General features: G+C 45.4%; 1 protein-coding gene across 2 annotated transcripts in view; it reads right to left on the bottom strand.

Moving 5' to 3' along the window:
• The window catches only part of VAPB (VAMP associated protein B and C), a 53,664-nt gene that overhangs the window by 13,035 nt on the left and 25,433 nt on the right, over positions 1-15,196 (bottom strand). For both annotated transcript variants that reach the window (XM_050917825.1, XM_050917824.1), the window contains exon 3: positions 3,584-3,687. In XM_050917825.1, coding sequence (XP_050773782.1) covers positions 3,584-3,687 — 104 coding nt within the window. The remainder of the gene's footprint in view (positions 1-3,583; positions 3,688-15,196) is intronic.

Below are 15,196 nucleotides of genomic sequence, written 5' to 3'. Positions count from 1 at the left end.
AAGGACGTGCGTGCAACCCTTCTTGCCTTCATCCAAGATGGCTGCAAACTCTTGGCGAGCGTCTTGTGGCAGCAGCTCCTTGAATTTGTCTGCTGCCACCCAGGAGTTGAAGGCGTATCTGCTCAGCAGGGCTTGCTGGTTGGAGACCCTGAGCTGCAGCGCCCCAGCCGAGAACACCTTACGGCCGAGGAGGTCCATTCGCCTGGCCTCTCTGGATTTGGGGGCTGGAGCCTCCTGCCCATGACGCTCTTTATCGTTCACCGATTGAACCACCAGGGAACACGGTGTCGGGTGCACATGGAGGTACTCATAGCCTTTGGAAGGGGCCATGTACTTCCTCTCGACGCCCTTCGCAGTAGGAGGGATGGAGGCCGGAGACTGCCAGATGGTGTTGGCGTTGGCCTGGATGGTTCTTATGAAGGGTAGGGCGACCCTGGTGGGAGCATCTGCTGAGAGGATGGTGACGATTGGATCCTCTATTTCCGAGACCTCCTCGGCTTGCAGACTCAGATTTTGAGCTACTCGCCCTGAGGAGGTCTTGGTGCGCCCTGAGATCCAGCGGGGGGGGGGCTGTTGGAGGAGGTACCAGCCACCGCTTCATCCGGGGATGAGGATGAGGAGACCCCCGGCAAGAGAGTGTCTAACGGCGGGTCTCCTTCGGCCTCGCTTCTGCCTCAGGAGCCAAAGCGGAGTCTTGTTGCTTGGACCCTTCCTCCCCATCCGGGGAGGGAGGGGGGCGAGATAATGAGGCTTCTGGTGCTCTGCGCTCCGCCGTCGCCAGCCTAGCAGGGAGCTGTTGGGGGCCCTGGGCCTGATGGTATGCCCAGGGTGTCCAGAATCCCCATTGCTGCGGGCCTTGGTCTTGTTGTGGCGGATCGCTAAACAGCGCCGCCTGCCGGTCGGTGCCCAGCGCATACCCACTGTCCGTTTGGGAAGATACGGACGGCTGTCTAGAGGGCCATGGTGGGGCTGACCCTGGATGGTAAGGGTCTGCGCGGGTCGGCACGGACGAACGTCCTCAGTGCCGGGGACCGGTGCCGGGGAGTCATATCGGTGCCGGGATCGGGACCGGGACCGGTTTCTGTCATGGTGCCGGGATCTGGACCGGTACCGGGCGCCGCTTCGGTGCCGGGATCGGGACCTGCCACCAGCTCGGTGCCGGGAGGTCGACCGGGACCGGGACCTGCCACCAGCTCGGTGCCGGGAGGTCGACCGGTGCGGCGAGTAACGCCGGGACTGGCTCCTGGAGTCGCGGTGCCGGTATCGGCGGCTGGAGGTCCGACCGCGATCGTCTTGATGTCGACCGGCGCCGCGAGTGCGACCGGTACCGCCGAGGGGAGCGGTGCCGGGACTGCGAGCGGCGTCGGGATCTGGAGCGACCCGTGGCGTCGGGACCTGGATCGTGAGCGTGAGTCCGAGACGGTGCCGACATCATGGGCTTGCCTCTGGACACGACCCGCACCGGACGGTACCGGGGGAGGCAGCTGAGTGGACTCAGTCAGAGCTATGAGGTCCCGAGCCGAGGCGAAGGTCTCCGGTGTGGATGGGACCCACTATCTCAACCCCAGATCTTATGGGGGAGCTTGGCGGCACCGGACTCGACGGACCCGCCGGGCCCGGAGTCGACGGTGCCGGCGGCGCCGCAGCCGATATTGAGGCCGGGCGCTCCAGTCGGGTCTGCCTGGCCGGAGTAGCAGACTTCGACGGCCTCGGCTCTGTCCCCGGTGCCGGAGAAGGTCGGTGCTGGGGAGTCTTTTCCGGTGCCGGCGCGATCCGGTGCCGGCCCCGATATCACGGCCTGCGAAGCCGCCGGGTCAAGTGCCGCCTTCCATAAGGAGAGTTCGGAGTCTTTGATCCCTCTCCTTCTTTGTTCTTGGCTTAAAAGCCTTGCAGATGCGGCACTTGTCCGATCTGTGCGATTCCCCAGGCACTTCTGGCACGCGTCGTGGGGGGTCGCTGGTGGGCATAGGCTTCTTGCAGGCCGCACACTGCTTGAAGCCGGCGAACCAGGGCATGAGCCCGGTGCCGGAAGGGCTAAGCCCCCGGCGAAGAACTATTTACAACTTACTTAACTTAACTACTATTATCTACACTTAACAATCTAATTAACAACTATAATAGTACTAGAGATAATCGAGAGATAACGAGGAGAGCTAGGGACGTGGAGGACAGCTATGCCGCGCTCCACAGTTCCAACGAACGACACGGCGGTAAGAAGGAACTGAGGAGCGGGCGGGCCGGCAGGGATATATATTGGGCGCCATGGCGGCGCCACTCCAGGGGGCGACCTGCCGGCCCACTGGAGTTGCTAGGGTAAAAAGTTTCCGACGAACGTGCACGCGCAGCGCGCACACCTAACTGGAATGGATGTGAGCAATCACTCGAAGAAGAACAATAAGTATCTTATAGGGTTTTTTTTTATTTTAACAGTTTACTTTATCATGAAATCAAATGTGTAACAAGATGGGATGTGTACCTACCATTTATTTTTACATAATTTTTAAAAAGTGTACTAGTTTAAAAAAAAGGCTCAACTAAGGAGATATTTACAAAAATCCTCCTTTTCTTAAAGAAAGAAAGACTTGTGCTCATGCTGTCCCTTCAGATGCATTTTTTCATAGATGAGTTTATATGAAATAAGCTTAATTTAAATGGACAAGAGTTTAAAAGCAGGTGGTTAGTGAAAAAGTATACTGCACAAAAACTATGTTAAATAGCTAGGAGTTTGTGCAAGGAAATATGTTTTCAACAAAAAGTACATAGGCTACTTTTAGGGTTTTTCACCTGTCAAATGTTTAAAGTAATAAAAGCAAGGGTGGAGAAGGATTCAACAGCAAGACTCTTACTATTATAGGAAGTGCCATCAGTGGAGAGACAAGAATACCGGTGAGTCTTTAACAGTCAGTGCTGCTTGCTTTGCTTCTTTCCAAGCTTCCTTAAAGTAGTCAACAATTTAATTGCTATATCCTTCGTCTTTCCTCACCCCAGCCTCTACCTACCTCTGTTTTCCTCATTTATAACCCATTTAATGCTGTACTTTAAGATCTCTGGGGTAAGGACCACATATGGGCAAACAAACAAGGGAAAGGATAAAGAAAACTCTACAATACTAGGAAAGATCCTGGTTCCCACTGAAAAGATGGAGGCTGGTCTAGGGGAGTCCTAGTATACATTAAGGAGGATTGAGAGACTGCGACTTGAGGGAAATGTTTCATAGAGCACAGGAGATGCAAAACAAAAATCAGACCATTAGCCTTGTGGGCTCCCTCCTCACCCCTTTTTTAAAATTTGGATCCAGCCTGGTGTCCTACCACTGACAGAGCAGCTATCATCTGTTTCTGAGGAAGGCAACTCTCCCCATAGTGCACCATCCAACTCTGCAATGCTGAGACTTCTAGCACAAGAAACATGGGAATGAGAGTAGAGATCATCACCCTTTAGAGTCATCGGGAAAACCATGAAGTTCATTAAGTCAACCTACAAGCAATGCTAGAAAAATTTGATTGTTTCTCTTTAAGATGTTCTCTCTTTATAAAACTATACAAATAAAGGACAGTCTCTATAAATTAGTTTCAATACTTACTACTGCTTCCATATCTGAAGTATCAGCTGGAGCAAACATAGACTGTACCATAAACTTGTGTTTACTTTTCTCGTTAGGGTCGTAATCGAAAGGTTGTAGCATCACTGCAAAAAAAAAAAAAAAAAAAAAAAGTTACATTAGAATCACTAATGATTCCCCATGACTATATGGTATCTTAAATAATATACTAGGTTAAACTGGATTCTAAGTTGCATGCCCTTATGCTGAAACACACTGCATAGATCTGGCTGAGATTCTAAATTCAAAATTAAATCAATAATTTGTGAAAGTTCAGACTCCTCAAACAAAAATTTACATTTAAGAATCACAGCAACTTTCTGTACAAAACCCCAGAAGAAGAATGATAGTAGTTTGTACACAGCAGGAGAATCTATGTTTTATATACGGGAGGGGGAAAGATGTGGAAAAGAGCATCTAGAACAAAGTAATGACCGTGCATTCTGATTACTCATACACCGTATTGCTAATGAGTCTAAAAGAAAACTGCACAGAGCCAGACTAAGACATAAGGCTATTTTAGAGGTTGAGATTAAAGTTTAAAGATGTAGGTTCTCTTTGGAATGCTCAGAAGTCTCAGGATGGTATTTTACAGCAGAGATGTTTCACATTAAAAATGTTATACACATTTTAATTTGCTGTAATTTATAGCACAATCTTCCCCAAAACTACAGAAAGGCTTAATCAACTTCGTAATAAGTGGAGTTAGAATTACATTATAATGCCGAAATTAATGTATTTGAGAATTGATTGTGGAGAATGAGGACCATATCTGCCCATCCTCCCCCTTGCATTAAAATTTTAATCTGCTAGAATAATCCAGTACTCATATTCTGCCTTCCTAATTAAGATCTATGACAGATGTTTTCCTAGATGCAGCTATGGCTTAAGATACCTTTCTTTGTGCACATATGAAAAAAAGCCCTTTGTTCTTAATCTTTTATAAGCAGCTCTCAGGAAGTAAGGCAATAGGTACTCAAACTATTTTTCAGGCATCATGGCTCCATGAACCTAGGAGTAACATGAATGCAGAATGCTCATCACACTAAGCACTCCAGCCTTCTAATTTATGGTACATCATATCTCTAGGCTCTTGGAATGGCACCCACCACTGTCGGGTGAGTGTCTTTCAAAAGGGCTGAGAGGCCAATGACAAGAACAAGGTTATGTCTACACTACAAACATATGTCAAAAACTCAAGTTACATCAGCAAACAGCCATCACAGTTAGTATATTGTTTGTGAGCATGCATATTTGGGTCCTTGAGCTGGTGACGTGCATATTCACTAGGAGTGCTTGTGCTGATGCAGTGTTGTACACCATAGGTAGACCACTATGCAACTTGCCACCATCCAGTGCACTGACTTGGGAAGTTTTGGCAATGCATGATGGGGTAGAAACAGGCAGGGATGCATGGTGGGGTCAACTTCCCAATTTGCAACTGTCTCCATCTAGTAATAGTATCTGCATCCCATAATTTTCATGCTTTTTCAAAATTCCACGAACCCATATGCCCCTCCTCATTGTCTACCATCTGAGAAAGAAGCATGGAATCTGCACAAGCTGTCATGAGCGTTGTAAGCACAGGGTACACAATCTTGCAGTATTTGCAGAGCTGCAAGAACCATCGAATGAGTGGGAAACATGACGATTCCTTGGAGGACAGATTGCTGTGAGACATGGCAAAACCAATTCAAGGTTGATAGTGGTATTCATGCAGCAGCTGCAGATTGGGGAGTACTCCTTCTGTCCCCAGACACAAGCACTGACTGGTGGGATTGCATTGTAATGCAGGTTTGGGACGATGAGTAGCAGCTGCAGAACTTTCAGATGCACAAGACCATAGTCCTGGATCTGTGTGCTGAGCTTGCCCCAGCACTCCAGCGCAGGGACACCAAAATGAGAGCTGAACTGATATTGGAGAAGTAACTGGCGACTCTGGAAACTTGCAATGCTAGATTGTTCCTGGTCAGTCAGGAATCAATTTGGAACCCGGAAATTCACTGTGGGGGCCACTGTCACGCAAGTGTGCGGGGCCATTAAATTGCCTTCTGCTATGCAGGACTGACTCTCAGCAATGTGTAGGACATAGGGGATGGCTTTGCAGCAATGGGGTTCCCAAACTGTGGTGGAGCAACAGATGGCACCCATATCACTGTTCGGGTACCAGACCACCTTACCACTGAGTATATTAACAGAAAGAGCTACTTTTCTATGGTTACACACAGTACAAGCATTGGTGGACCAGGGATTCTTTCAGTGACATCAATGTAGGCTGGTCTGAGAAGGTGCATGACACTAACATCTTTAAGAACACAGAACAGTTCAGAAAGCTACAAGCATGGACTTTCTTTCTGACAGGCAGATTACCATTGGTAATGTTGGAATGCCAGTAGTGATCCTGGCAGAGACCCAGCCTATCCCTTGCTCCCTGGCTCATGAAGCTGTACACTGGCCACCATGACAGCACCAAGGAATAATTTGACTACTGGTGTTGTCTACTCACAAGATTGGACCTCAGTGAGAAAAGTATCCTAATGGCATTAACTGCCTGCTGTGTCCTCCATGATATCTGTGAAGCAAAAAGGGAACGTTTCTTCTGGGAGAGAGGGCACAGGCAGCACAGCTGTCTGCTGAATTTGAACAGCCAGACACAAGGGCTATTAGAAGAGCTCGACATGGAGCTACACAGCTCAGGGAGTCTTTGGAAAACCATGTTAACAGTGAGCCAGAGTAATGTGTGGTGGTGGTGTATGCACTATCTGGCCCTGCTCGTGTGTGGCCTGGTAGGAATTGTGTAGTGATTGCTGTACATGTAGGAATATAACATTGTCAGTGCATCTATTAATTTTATTTGTGACTGATCCTATGAGTTGTGTGAGTGTGAAACAACAGGTAATTGACTGCTTTCAGAACTACTGAGCATTCAGCAGCATCCATTATGAACTAATAAAGATGAATTATGTTCCAAATAGAAGTTTATTCTTTAACAAATAAGTGCAAAAAAAATGCAATTTTAAAACAAATACATTAAAAACTAAACAATCACATCCATTTCAGCTACATATACACCAACTGTGGCTTTCACAGGTCAGTATATGCGAAGCTGTGAATGTCTAATGTTCTCCGCTGTTGAGTGGTAAGAATAGTGCAGCAACCCCAAATGCCATGTGGAAAGTTGGGGGAACGGTATAGGGAGGTTCTGATACCGAGTTCTCAAGGGGCTGCAGAGGGAGGTGAGCCCAGGACTGGTGGACCTACAAGTTCAACAAAATCTGCAGCATCTGTTTGCTGGCTGAAGAGCTCCACTGCATCCTGATGCGACTCCCTCCCTTTTTCCTGCTGGGATTCCTGGGCCTCTCTCCTCTCTATTTTTTCCTTCTTCAAGCTGGCCGCCATGTTCATCCTCCAGGCCCTGTGCTCACAGTCTGATGCAGCATTGGCTTGAAGGATCTTACTGAATGTGTCATCCTGAGTCCTCTTCTTTCTTCTCCTTATCTGGCTTGAGTGTTCTGTGGGAGTGGAGGGGGAAAGTCATGAAGGATGCCGGGGCAGCAGTTGCAGATAAAACACACACTGAGGTACTATTGTCAGTGTATTCATTACAGAAAGTGAAACTTAAAATGCTGAACTCACTCACCCTTGTTCCCCTCAAGTGTTAAGCACTACACTCTCACCTCTGCTTTTGCTTGTGTATGGTGCCAGTCACAGCACCAGCCATGGGGTGTGTGTGAGTGTGAGAGTGAGAGAGAGAAGGGATTATGGCCTGCTGGGGATTGACAAAATGAAGAACGAATTGCTTAGTTGCTTGAAACTGAGTATGAGGCAATGACACTGAATAATGGCACCATTTCCCACATGTAGTGGCGATTTTATCTGACATCTCACTCCTGAGGGTAACAAACACAGGGAGAGCATAGGTGCTGCCAGTGTCCCAAAGCCACCTAGGCCCAGATGCTGCTAGCCTGTGTACTGGAATGGTGCCTGCTAAAGTTATCGATGAGTGGCGTGGGAAAGTGTTCTATTGTGGAGATGGAAATAAGGCAGATCTCTCGAGAAACTTTTGGCAGAGGATTGCAGGTACCTCTGTGAAAGTTTCATCGAGATCGCTCAAAAGGATTTAGGAAACATCCCTGTGTACATAACCAAACTGCTCCACATCTCCTTCCCCCTGCCCTCCCTGCACCCAACACTAGAGGGGAATGAAAAGCAGATAGAAGCTCTACCTCTACTGCTTGTATCACTACCTCTTCTAGGAGCGAGTAAATTAAGGAAAAGTCAAAAGATATGTCCTGTTACTTTGGAGATGCCATCCCTGTAATTGAAAGTTTATCTATACCACTTACCCGACGTTCCTTCCCCTGACCCGGATTTGCCTGTGCTCAACTGGCGGTACTGGCTGGACTGCAGTGGAGTCATAAACAGGCTTGCTGCACAGCTGGACTCCCCAGTCAGCTGTCTCCCATGGTCATCCTCTTCCTTATCCACCACCACCTTCTCCTTACTGTTCATGGCAGGGGCCTATGACTTGAGCTCCTCAGAAGGTATCCACAAATGCTGTGGGGGGATGGAGGTGATGTCTCTGTCCAGTACAGCATGCAGCTCTTTGTAAATGTGGCAGGTCTGTGGCTTGGCACTGGATCAACTGTTGGCCTCCCTGGCCTTCTGGAATGCCCATCGTAGCCCCTCGGCTTTCACGTGCACTGCTGCTGGTCCCTGCTGTACCCCTTTTCCTGCATCCCCTGAGCAATCTGCTCGTAGGGGTCTACATTTTTACAGCTGGCTAGAGCTGTGCCCACACAGCCTCTTCAACCCCAGGCCCAAGAGATTCAGTTATCTCCTGTCTACTCCAGGGAGGAGAGTGTCTGGATCATGCTGCCAGCATGGTCAGCTGGGCCGTTTCACTCAACAATGGAGACCTGCTAGGTTCACTTGCTAAGTAGGGCAATCAGGAAAACAAAATTCAAAAATTTGCAGGGCTTTAAAGGGGAGAGGGGCTTCCGGTCTCCATGACCCAGGGCAGTGGAGTTCACAATGATGAACAGAGTGGTCAGTGTGTGGCACTGCAGGACAACTGCTGGAAGACAAGGTCAACATAAGCAACACAGTATCTACTCATGCACTGCACTGAATTAGGCATTTCAACTGCAGCTGAACACTGCTTGGGCAGACTGTGTAAATATGTCAGTGTAACAGGGTACATACAGTGGTGGGACATAAGTTTAAGTGCAGACACATGCACAACTAGGTTGATGTAAACTGCTTTGTGGCGACTTTACTTTGTAGTGTATATCAGGCTTAAGTTTGTAGACATGCAGAACATTATGGGAAGAGGCCCACAGAAAGGATGTGACCAACTCCCACTAGTTCCATCCAGGAAGAGGTCACTACCTGTCAAATCACCTTTCCGTGAGTTGGAAGGTGGTGAGGATTAGGGTGGCGAAGGAACTCAGGAGTCGTCTTTTTTTGTGTTTTTTTTAAAAAACAGAAAATTCCCTTCTAAGAGTGATTAACAGAGGGGAATCCCTGTGCTTCAATTACTGACACAATTTTTAATCACAGAAGTCATCTGGGAACACCTCTGTTGTTGCAAATTGTATTGTGAGTCTCAGATTATCTTGGAGAGACTGCTAACAACTATATTTTGATTGCAGTCCATTGGTCAATTAAAATACCACATTCAATTTCAAAAGCAAAACCAAGTTTGAATATGAATACATGTAACTAGATGGTGCAGACAGCTCCAAGTTACAAACTGCAATCCAAAACTAAACTTGTATAATGCCACAATTACAATTATTAACCTGACTAAAAGATAGCCCATGTAAAATTTCAGAAGGTACATTTTACGACCAAAAAGTCTCTCTTACCCCATCATTTAGTTCATGCAGAGTCCCAGATTTAAGTGTACTCTGATCTACTAGCACAGTTAAAAAAAATTATGAGCTGCTTATTAGACGAACTACAGGAAAGAACTTTCAGTTAACAACTGATATATGCACATAAAGCTATACACTGGATATCTAAAGGTTTTGTTACAAGAAAGCTATGTCCAAGGATGTCCCTTACTTTAGAGTAAAACCAGCCAAACCAATCTGTTTTCTTAAGAGGACTATGCCATCACATTCTTACACACAAATACAACACACAGAGTCTCTTGCCATTAGCAACTGTGTGCCTTTTAAAAATGGTAGAATGAGCTAGACACTGAAATCTTCTTATATGAAGTGCTAAATTTAAAATGATTGAGATGCAGTGAAGTTGAAAACATTTTTTAAAATGTTGGTCAAAATGAAAACGAACTGTGACAGCATTTGTTTCAATACTACACAACGTGTAACAGACTTAAGAAGCGTGGTAATTAAGATCAGTACTTCCTCCATTGTTGCTCAGCTGTCTTCTCTGCTGCTTGAATCTCTATAGTGGGTGAGGACTAACTGGGTAGTTTAATACTTATCCATTTATGGAAAAAATTCTGTAGGCCTGTGGTTCATATCAGTTTGCTTAGTTCAGTGCAGCTATAAGCTCATTTAAAAGTAATTATTTCCCCAAGGTACAACTTTGAATCTGTTTTGAATGCCAAACAGATTGCTGTTCTGAATTTAATTCACTGCTTCATAACAGCAAGATTCTAGAGAAGGTTTGATGGTGTAAGTGTTGTTATACTTGTTCTTTCAGATCAATACGTGAAAATTATACTGACAGGAATTATGTAGCAAACTTTGCATATGCCAGATTGTAAACCCCTCCCCAACCCCCACTCCTTGCCGCATATCAGCATCTGGTGAAATTTTCAAATTTTGACAGCAACTGAACCCCATATCTTCATGTGCATCTTTTACAGATTGCACACTCCAGGCAGTTACAAAACCAGAAGGAAGAAAGTCTCTGTCAAAGAAGCAACACAAACTCAAAAACACACACACACACACACACACACACAGTAGTTAAGACCAAAAGTCAGTCCACTCGTAATGCAAATAGCTGCTGATGGTCATTTGCACTCAATTGTCATAATCAGACACACTGTATGTACATTTATGTACTCAGCTTTTTAAAAAAAATCTGGGCTACAAGCCTGGAATTGTAGTTAAGATGTGCTGATAGGGATGGGAATGCTTAAAAATGTTCTGGTATTTAAGTAGTGCTCTGAAATACACATAAAACAGCCTCTAGAGGTTGGAGATTTGCCACGCTGTTGGAGAATGGAAAGCTTGATTTTCAACCATTGTAGGTGTGTTTTAAGGGAGCTATCATGCGAGCTCAAGTAAAGCAGAATATAGTGATAATATATGACTGGATTCTCTTATCTGAGAAAAGAGAGTTATCCGCTTATAAGCTTACATTCCTACGAGACACTTCAAACCATATTGTACTGTTTTAATGGAAGACAAGTGGTAGCATTGGGAAGATACAACAGCCCCAATTTCAGCTTCAGATAGTAATTTTCTGATAAACTACAACAACAACAACTTGTCCAAAATCTTTATGCAGTTAGACTTTGGCATGGATCCTTTAAAAAATGAAATGCAATGCCACTCTAGTGCAACCAAATGGCCACGTTAAACCTAGTCAGCAGAAACTCAGGAGGATGGAGCAGAGATTGTAAATACAGTCCTTTTAGTTTTATTGGCTGGAAGTTATCATCCAAACCGTTATACTCCAATATTTTCTTATTAGGTTTTGGAGAATCCAAAGTGCTGTTTTATGCCTTATATATGATTTAAATTACAAGACTGAAAATACCTTGCTTCAGAAAGCTATTTTTACTTCTTAGATCTTAGGACACTAATATATGATTTTTTTTTGCACATTTAACAAATTGAATATATGCTATTTGATATAGCTACTGACAAGTATCAGTGCTGAGCAAAATTATACTAAAGTAAAATATATATGCAACCCTCCCCATAGCCTCTAATTTATTTTGTGTGGTAGCAAATCAGTAGATCCGCCACCTCACTACAAGTGTTGCAATAATTACTTACATTTTCATGAAATCAAAATTTGGTGAAGGTTAAAAGTGCTAACCCCAGTAACATGCTGCAAGAAGCAGAAGTATTTTTGATGGACCTAAAGTTTTGTTACTTCTCTTGATCCATGAACAAACATGGTTCAGAATATCAATTCAAATCCTGCTTTTTAAACTGCTGCGTGTTTGACAATTAGACAGCATGCCCAAGAAGTGGTTTTGAGAATTAAACTACTTTAATTGCATATTTTGGAAAATATGGGGGGAGGGGCGAGTTAATGTAGGCAAGATCATGAAAACCAGAATGCAAGATTCAAACAGCATAGCACCGATTGGCCTTTTCTTCTCCAAACTTCATATTTCAGGCCCCGAGTCTGTAAACTGGATCTGTGTAGATGGAAAGTTCCAGACATGAGGGTCTGAATATAAGGCCAGAAGGGATTACTAATCATCTAGTTTGCCCTTCTACATAACACAGGCCACCTAACTTCCCTCAAGTAATTCTTGTTGAACTACAGCATATCTTTTTGAAAAACATCCACTCTTGATTTACAAATGGCCAATGACTGTGAATCTACCATAACTCTTCGTGAATTGTTCCAGTGATTAATCACCTGACTGCATGCTGACCTTACTTAGTGCAGTTCACACTGTTTAGGCCCTATTTCAAGTATTAAGGCAGGATGGAAACGGGTTTGCCACATTTGGTGCTTAGTTCACATATTGCAACTAAACCAACACTTGGCAAGATGGTGACTAGCAGCAGTAAATTCTACACAGGCTTCTCCCAACAGGCTAAAACACAGGCAACTTGCTATGCAATTTACGGAAATCTGCTTTTCAGCACGAGTTGGGGATATTTTAAATCCTTTCCCTCAACCCACCCCAGCGTGGTACCAGAGCACAACATACTACTTCCATGGCTGCTACTATAGTTCTACATATAGCAGTACCTGGTGCACTTACCCAAAAATTGTTGGAAACCTACTATTCATCACTTGCCCCCTCCTCCCTCAATCTTCTCTTGCACACCCCTTTCAATATGCAGACCCTCTGACATGGTCTTTTTGTATTACCCTTTGGACACCAGAGCCAAGGTGGCTGTGCTACTTTTTGTGTGCAGTCCCCCTCCAGGTTTTGTGCTTTAAGGAAACTACCATGAACAAAAGGGATGCACAGCTCTTTTTGAAAAACGCTGGAGTGCAAATGGGCCATTATTAAATAGTAATAAAAAAAGCTTACAGCTGAAAGGTCACTATAGCTTTTCTAAGGAAATGAACTAACATTTGTAATCCCAGAATCCTGCTTCCTTAACCTCAAATGGTACTTGTCACAGGAAAGAAATACTTAAGCGTTCTTCAGATTTATCAGGCATAGTTTAAAAATACGTTGTTAATTTGGGGTAGGCATTTTAGGATTGAGTTTATCACCATCATGATGTGAATTTCAGTGTGAAAGCAAATCCGGCTCAGAGGCATTTAAGTGCCCCAGTTAAACCCATAAAGCTGACTGAGAAGGAGCAAATGGACCTCCCACTCCACCCTTGAAGGATCTGTCCACCAGTCTAGAGAGGCCAAGATTTCAGAAGGCATCCAAACCATCATTTCTACAGAGAGTACACAGATGCCAGCTACTCTTGCAGCTCCTGAAAATGGCACCTGGCAAGCTGAACTACATAAGTGTCTGAGCCCATATACCCCAGATGCCTGAGGCAAGTCTATACTCCTCACGGTAGGATGGACCTTCAGGTCTAACACAACGGCAAGCATCATCTGCAATCTTATATGTGGAACAAAGGCATTGGCTTCCACAGAGTCCAAGACTGCTCCTATCAACTTTATTTTATATAAGTGACAGGATTGACTTCTCCATGTTGATGAGCAACCCTAGTGCATCTAAGGTGGATTGGATGATTGACATAAAGGGCAGCTTCTGAGCCTCAGATTGGCCTCTCACTAGCCAGTCATCCAAGTAGGAAACACTTGAATTCCTGACTTCCTCAGGAATGCTGCCAGCACTACTATACACTATGTGAATACCCATGGAGCTGCAGATAGGCCGAACTGCAGTACTGTAAACTGGTAGTGGGTCTTATTTACCAGAAACCTGAGGAATTTCCTGTGGCTCTGATGTATTGCCACACAGAAATGTGTCTTTTAAGCTGAGGGCCGTATACCAGATAATGGAAGCCAGCATGACCATGCAAAACTACTTTGTTCAGATGTTTGAACTATCACAGGTCTAGTATGGGTCTGAGACCTCCTTTTGCTTTTGGGGTCAGGAAATATTGGGAAGGAAACCCTTCCCCTTGTATAATTGAGAAACTTCCTCTATCATCCTTACTGAAGTAGAGATAGCACCCCCCCAAAGGAGAACGTCCTCATGACAATGGTCCCTGAAAACGGATGGAAAACAGGGGTGGGAAGGGGGAAAGAAAGAAAATGAAGGGTGTAGTCCCAATTCCACCACGCACTGATCTGTAGTGATGTAGGACTGAGCACTTAGGTAGTGGGATAGTCAGTTTGTAAACTGGTGGGATAGAGAAGCTGGCACTCCAGAAATTGGTAGGCTGTCTTTGACAAACAACAAAATGTTTGCTTACAACTCTCAGGCTGTCTGGGTGAATCAGGCGCTATTGGATAAAGGGGGTAGAGGTGGTTTTCGCTTATAATTTCTGTTCTTTTTCCTGGCTAGGTTTTGGTGACAAGGCGTGAAAACAGGATACCAGTGAGGCTGATGAGGACAGAACTGCTTCCTCTTTGGTGCAGGTGTGTAAATGCCCAAAGATTTGAGTATGACCCTGGAGTCCTTTAGGCTATGCAGCTTGTCATCGGTCTGCTCAGAGAAGAGTGATGACATCTCAAGAGGCAGATACTGTATAGTCTGTTGGACTTCTTGAAGACTACCTGATGACTGGAGCCATAACCATGTGAGCTGAATAATGGTCGATGCCTGGGCTGCAGATACAAAGTCAGCAGTGTTCAAACCAGCCTGAAGGGAGGTTTTGGCCATCACTTTACCCTCAAGCACCAGGGCGAGAAATTCCTGACTTGTATCCTCTAGCAATTTGTCTTTAAATTTAAATGTATTGTCCAAGAGGCTATATAGAGACCGAGCAAATACTGCTGGTTAGCAATCCTAAACTGCAGACTCACTGGCAAATAAAGTTTTCTGCCAAAGAGATCCAGCTTCTTTGCATCCTTTCCGTTCCTTCCTGCTAACCTTGGCGTTCTCTCTCATTGGCAGCTGAGACCAACAATGACCCTGGACGGTGGGTGTAACAATGTTCAAATCCCTGTGAGGGGACAGGATATCTGTCCTTAGAACTTTTTGCTGTGGGATGGGGGTGAAGAAAGACTGTGTCTGCCATAGCACCTTGATGGACTTCAGACTGCTCCCAATTAATGAAGCTCAGCTCTAGATGGTTCCTAAGAAACTAAGATGTTGACTAGCTTGAGAGACCTTTCTCCAACCCCTCCCACCTGGATATTCAGACCAGAAGCCACCCTCTTTAATAGTACTGCTGAGCCCTGTAGTCCTTTAAGGGAGATGAGGAACCTTCTGACACCACTGCTTCATGGGTGATGAAGAGGAGGAGATCGAAGGCAAGTGCTGTGGAGCCC

The sequence above is a fragment of the Gopherus flavomarginatus genome, chromosome 11, assembly GCF_025201925.1.
Source record: "Gopherus flavomarginatus isolate rGopFla2 chromosome 11, rGopFla2.mat.asm, whole genome shotgun sequence".
Classification (NCBI taxonomy): Eukaryota; Metazoa; Chordata; order Testudines; family Testudinidae; genus Gopherus; species Gopherus flavomarginatus.
Note: the sequence above shows the minus strand (reverse complement) of the source record. Positions and strands in the feature narration are given on the sequence as shown.